At 41.1% G+C, this 6,733-nt stretch overlaps 1 protein-coding gene across 3 annotated transcripts in view; it reads right to left on the reverse strand.

Annotated features, from left to right (window-relative positions):
• The window catches only part of RANBP10 (RAN binding protein 10), a 59,362-nt gene that overhangs the window by 35,628 nt on the left and 17,001 nt on the right, over positions 1–6,733 (reverse strand). For all 3 annotated transcript variants that reach the window (XM_063437278.1, XM_063437277.1, XM_063437279.1), the window contains exon 3: positions 3,326–3,378. In XM_063437278.1, the coding sequence (XP_063293348.1) occupies positions 3,326–3,378 (53 nt within the window). The remainder of the gene's footprint in view (positions 1–3,325; positions 3,379–6,733) is intronic.

Consider the following 6,733-nt stretch of genomic DNA (forward strand, 5'->3'; position numbering starts at 1 on the left):
GCAAGGCTACTTACGGGTGTGGCCCGCAATGACCATATCACTCCATCATTAAGAGCCTTGCATTGGCTGCTCGTTCGTGAACGGGTTCTGTTTAAAAATGGTTGTTTGGTATTTAAGGCAGTCCATGGTATGGGACCAGACTATCTGAAGGATAAATTCACACGCTATGCTCCCAGTCGATCCTTGAGATCGGCTGATTTAGCCTTATTGAAGATTCCAAATTTTAAAAAGAAAAAGTGCGGAGGGAGAACGAGTGAAGTTCAGGGAGCGCAATTTTGGAACTCCCTGCCTCTGACATTAAGACTTGAGAATGATCTACTGAAGTTCCGCCGGAGCTTAAAAACAGCTTTATTTGCTCAGGCTTACGGGATGACATTAAAATTTTTAACCTGGTCCAAATGCATGTGATTATAATGCTGTTGTTTGCTGGATATTGTTTTGTCTGTTTTTTATTGCTGGTATGCGCATCGAGACCCTATGGGTAATAAGACTGCGTTTCTTAAGAATTTTTAATAAATAAATAAATAATAAATAATAAATAAACTACTAGGAATCCTTGCTTCCACCATCAGACTTGTCAGATGGGCCCAATGGCATCTCGGGATTCCTCAAAGGTCCTTCCTATCTTGGTTCAACAAGAAAAAGATTAATTGGAGCCAGCAACTGAGGATGTCACCATCAGTGGAGTTACACCTTGCCTGGAAACTGGGTTTCCAGTGAACAGAACCTCATTGGTGAATTATAAGCTCGGATTCCAGTTTTCAAGGATTGGTTGCACAGTGTTTTGACCATGTTACACAAGGACTGTGGATAAGGGAAGGCACAATATTCGTATTACCATTCAATTTATGGAATGACAAGTCATTTTCAGGGTTCTTCTTCACTTCAGAGGGTTGCAGAAGAACCAGTGGGTCCAAATTTGCTCAAATATCAATCCGACTGTATGCTATATCAATCGTCAAGGTGGATCTCACAGCCACATTTTGATGAGGCAATTACAGCCCATGATGATCAGGGCACAGCAAAACAACCAGGGGATCAGAATACAATGGTAACGGTGGACAAGGTGGAATGGCAACTATGTCCTGACATATCCTCAAGGTTGACTCAGATTTGACTGATACCCTACGCAAATCTGATGGCCATTTCTCAGAACTACCAGGTCCAGAAGTATTTTTCTAGATTTTAGGACCAGAACGCTCAAGGTCAGAATGCGCCGAATCAAATTTGGAATTTTAGTCTGATGTACATATTTTTCCTGTTTTCAACTTTCCTAAAGGTAATTCAAAAGGAGACAGTGGAAGTGTTGATGCGGGAGTATCTATAAGTATAGGCATCCCTAAGACGGTCATTGAGATCCTCTTACATTCCTATAATTACTTTACAAGACTTGGCATGCATTTGTCTGTTGGTCTCAAGAATAGAGGATGGAATTACTCCTCAATCAGGCCTAGAAGGGGGTCCGAGTTATGACACTCTAGAGGAGCACATATCTGCACTTTCCACATTAATGTGTACCCATTGAGCACTGGAGCCCCTGGTGCTTTGCTACATGTAAGCAGCGATTAAACTCAAGCCTCCACTGAGTGTTTTGAGGCCAATATGTGACGTACCACTGGTCTCACAGGATCTGACTAAACCATAATTCGAACCTCTAGCAGGAGCTCAATGATGATAGCACAGAAAAGTGCTGTTGCTGGTGGCTAGTCAGGATCGACTGATATTGATTTTTTTACAGCCGATACCAATAATCTGTGAACTTTCAGGCCGATAGCTTACATTTACAATATTTTTTTTTTTAATATTTTTTTTATTAAGTGGTAAATGCACAAAATATACATGCCAGTCAGATTTTTTTTTTATGTTTTCAAGAATATTTATGTGTGTGTGTGTAGTGGATGCAGTGAGAGTATTTTATTAGTAAATGCAGTGTGTGTGTGTAGTGGATGCAGTGTGTGTGTTTGTAAATATGTGCAGTAGGAACTCCCCTCCTCTCCAATCCTTACCTGTCTTTTAGTGCCCCCCCCACCCTATTCCCCTGTTCCTCTCCCTTCTCTTTTAGTGGTCCCCCCCCCACCCTGAGTCCTCCCTTAATGTTCCTCTCACCCATAGTGTTCTTCACCCCCCCCCTCCTGTCCCATAGTGTTCTCCCACCCCCATGTCCCATAGTGTTCTACACCCCCATCCCAAAGTGATCATTAACACCCCGTCCCATAGAATCCCCCCCCCATCCCTGTCCCTTAGTGCCCCTCCTTGGTCCCCGCTCCTCGGTGTGTCTCTGGTAGCGTGGCCGAGTTGAGCAGTACAGGAGATTCAGATTCAGTCTCGATAAGATCCGTTACCGCAGTGCGCACTTCTCCGCTCGGCCACGCTACACAGAGTGCTTGGCAGGAGGGAGCGCTGTGCGACCACCTCCTGCCAGTAACTCCAACATAGTGCCTCCCCCCCTCCCCAGGCCAGTGCGCCCTAAGGCAGCCGCTTGTGCCGCCCTATGGACGCGCCGGGCCACTCATTCATTATCATTATTGCCGGTGATTATCAGCCGATACTTCCAAAAAACAAACAACATTCGGAATAGTGGCCGATAAACCGATAATCGGTCGATCCCTAGTGGCTAGTACCTCAGCAAGGAGAATGTGTGAACTCCAGGCTTGGTCCTGTGAACCCCCATTTACTAATGTTCAACAGGATATGGTTGTCTTGCAGTTAGCACCAGAGATCACCAGAGGGGAAAGCTTATTAAGGCCATTCTCTACCTGTACGAAAGGGTTTTATTAATTATATGTTGGGTGATCTTCCTGAAAACCCAGGCAGTCCCCCTGGAGCCAACATGTAAATCAAACCGATCCAAGTCACGTGAACGCAGTGTCATCGCAATAACAAGACTCCAAGTGGACTAGATGATGATTGGATCTAGCAAGCAGGTCGAGCATAAGTGCTAGATGGCCCAATCGTTCAGATAACGGCGTTAAACGCTCCTTTTGTAGGACGGCATAGCACGCCCTAACATTGGGAAGTGGTTACCCACCACAGTTCCTGCGCTCCTAGGCACTTTTGACTACATAGCTAATCACACAACCGCTTGCAAACATTTCTCTGTAGATGCTGTGCATGCATGAAAAATCATTGTCAACACAAAATACTTTGGCCAAGTGATATACTTCCTATGTAACTCTATCCACCTTCCAATAAATGTGTCAGTAATGTTTACTTAGATGCGGGAGCAAGGAACTAACAGACTGTGACATAAATAAATTAGTTTGTCCTAAACAAGCTAATAATATGGAAGCAAAAGTCACAGAAAGGGAAGGAACGAATAACTTACCAGGCAATCTGTTCATGTTGACACCCTGCGCAGACAAACCAATTCCCATGTACCTGTAATAAAAGAAGGGTAAATATAAACCTCCAGAACACTGCTAGGTGAATTGCTATAGTGTGATTAGAAATATTTTAATTAATACTGTGATAAATGCATAACAATTCTTTATCCTTTGCCAACATGAGAAATAATAGGGCTTATTTCAAATACTGCAGTTGTGTATATTAAATTACTTTAACATTACATCATCAATACACGTCAGGAAGAAGCTCAAGAGGCAGGCAAAACAGGTCACTCACACATCATTGGAAGGTGGAGCCAAACGCGGAAGGAACCCGGAAAAAGATCTGCTTGGTGTATTGGATATAGGAGTAAAGTGCAATTGTGGAAACCCGGCTGAGAAATCCACCAGGACTTCTAGTAAGCAGTTCTTTTATGTTATTACTCTCAGATAAATTTTATACTGCACCGCTGGGTTCTTCTGTGTTTGGTTTCTCCCTATCAGGAATTTAAGTTGAAGCAAGTGTGTGGCAGACTTCCTACAGTGTGGGATATTTCCCTCTCCTGTGAAGCCATCTATACCCAGAGCCAGGGTTGATAGGGCTCTGGGAAATGTGAGTTAAAACCGCAGATATACCCTTTTTAAAGCACAATTTGTTTTATTCATATAGCTGATGGTCTGCACAATTAAGTTTCTGTATGATTATTTTTTTAGGTTCTTTGTTTTGAAAATTATTGTGATAAGTATTTTAAGACACATACACTGTCACTTTATGTGTGCTGCTGGAACATAGAAACACATATACATATATTTTGGCACAAGTTAAATCACTGGATGTATAGGCATTTACACAGTATTTTTAGGATCTCTGCTCACTCCACTTTTTTTGGTTGTATTTGCTATACAATTATTTTGATTTCTGGAACACGACTTTTCTATATGTTACCTTGATCTTTCATATGCTTAGACCTCAAACCCAAATGTTCCTTGTCTGTTCAGTCTCAATATAGTAATTAAACCCATCCACTCTAAGGTCTGGTAATATGCTTCTATGCCGTGATTTGTTGCCTTATTTAGATAAGGAGCATAGATCTAAAGTTCTCTGGCATGTTAGGGAACAAGAAATTAACTTTTTCTACCTTAATGACGCATTTAAGCTCACCTATTCAGTTCACCAGTGCCCTTACATTCCATCAATCCAGATTGTGAACTCTTGTTTCGCCAATATTTTTGCTTTATAGACTCTCAGAATACCTACAGAGGCCGCCGACCATTCTACCCAGAAATCTTCTCTACTCCCTTGGCTCTTGACCTGATCCGATTGACCTTGGTAGTTATTAGGATTTACTCTTACTGGACATGACTTTGACTTGGTTTCTAGCATTACGAATTATGGAACATCTTACACTAACTGACTTCAGGCTTTCACAAACAGATTTCCTTTTCTTTTTTGAAGTTCATGTGATCTCTGGTTCCTTTGAATGACTCTTAAAGGGGGATTTCTCTTTTACCGATTTATACATTGTTGCAATTAATGGATTCACCTATCACATAATTGCTGCCATTTTCCGAGTTACTGTATCTACTGCTTTCAAGTTGAGAAGATACAGTTGTTATTCTGCTAAATTCTTCTTTTAAACTAGTAAAATTAATAACTTTTTGAGAACAACCTTTTCAACTCCAACAAGCAAGTCATTTACCGGTACATTTCCCCCCCCTTTTAAATAGTGTCTATTTGTTTCTCTTCTCAATACTCAAACTCCCACAATCATTACAGTCATAAGAAATTCTGACAGGTGGTGGGCAGGGGAAGGGAGGGTAAATACACCTCTTAACATGTATCTCTCTATACAAATAAACCCCTGTATTCATACACACTGGCCTTCTACAGAAGAAAACCTCTGAATTTTACACACATTCTTGCTCATTTAAAAAAATTCAACAAAATGCTGAGCCTGCTTTCGAGATGGAGATTTGATAAGGTTTTAGAAACATTCGTGTTCCACCAAAGGTGTGATCTTGTAACAGGGGTACACTGAAATAATGGTCATGTTTGTGGATCCAGTTGGAGGTGATAGAAGGTTTGTGATTTTTCTCCTGCTAGAAATAATAGCCTTTAGAAGAAGGGTAGATTGTGAACATAAAGGGGTGCACAAAGTCGGCAATAATAACCAAGTATGCTGTGACACTGAAATGATGCTCAGTCGATATTAAGGAGCCTAATGTGTGAAAAGTAAATATTCCCATTTAATAAGAGTAGAGAAACCTACTAATTTGTACTTATAGGATTCCTCATTACATGCTCGCTTGTGTTTCAATGGAAATGAGTGATACTAAACATATACAGAAAGACTGAGTGTTTCGTGATACCAGAAGTGACGCAACACCAAGCTGGCCGATAAGTCACTAGCGTTTCAGAACGCATGAACTCGACAGAAATTTTCCAGTACTTTTCTCTGTGAAGATTCCAATTGGACAATTGAACAATAGCAAGCATTAGCACGCACTTTAAAAGAGATTCCCAACATAGGCAGCATATTCTATGATTGAAACGGGCCAGTGTCAGAAAAACACTTCTCAGGCAAAGAGAATTTCCATTTTGTTCTATTGTTTCCTTTTTATAATTTGCTTTTACTTGTTTTAATTATATTTATACATTGCACCATACAATTTTCCAGGGATATCCTCTGTGCTGCTCACCAAGACAAGGTAGCACCCCATAAGTTATATCCTTGAGCCAGTTTTAGACTTTCTATACATTTATTTATTGCTACCACCTGTGGTTTCTACTGTATCATCAGTACATCTCTGTCTTTTTTGAGCATATTTCTCCAAGTACTGAGAGGAGGGAATGTGCCACGGCATGCGTGACCCAAACAGAGGACTGGATAAGTAACACTACAGTTATCTGCAAGTAAATTGATGGCACCAATTACTTAAGTGGCTTCAAGAGGACATTCTCCCCAATATATAACTTGTGAACAGAGATTTGCTAGTCCTTCACTCTTGTTCTCCTATGTCGCCTCAAATATACAACCATAGTGGTGTTGTCTGATTGCAAGTGGATGGACAATCCCCCCAAAAAATAAAAAATTAGCTTCAAGTCTGTGTGATTTGAAGAAAGATCCTTCTTCATTCTTCCTGACCAGTTACCTTGCAATAGACGAGAATGTGGGTGAGCGCCCCATCGTATTCCTGAAGCATTTGCAGTAAATGTAGCCCATCTTGTTGGCTTAAAAGGATTTCCTTCATACCTCTGGCTGCCACACAGCGTTATTTTGCCAAGAAAGAAGCTACACTGTAGCCTCAAAGATAATAGTTGAGGTTTTTAATGATGTGTCTGCCGACATAAACCTAAGCCAGATATCTTATTGTGAAAACAGTTGAAGGATCCATATTTCTTGCTACCA

This window comes from Pelobates fuscus, chromosome 12 (genome assembly GCF_036172605.1).
Source record: "Pelobates fuscus isolate aPelFus1 chromosome 12, aPelFus1.pri, whole genome shotgun sequence".
NCBI classification, from domain to species: Eukaryota; Metazoa; Chordata; class Amphibia; order Anura; family Pelobatidae; genus Pelobates; species Pelobates fuscus.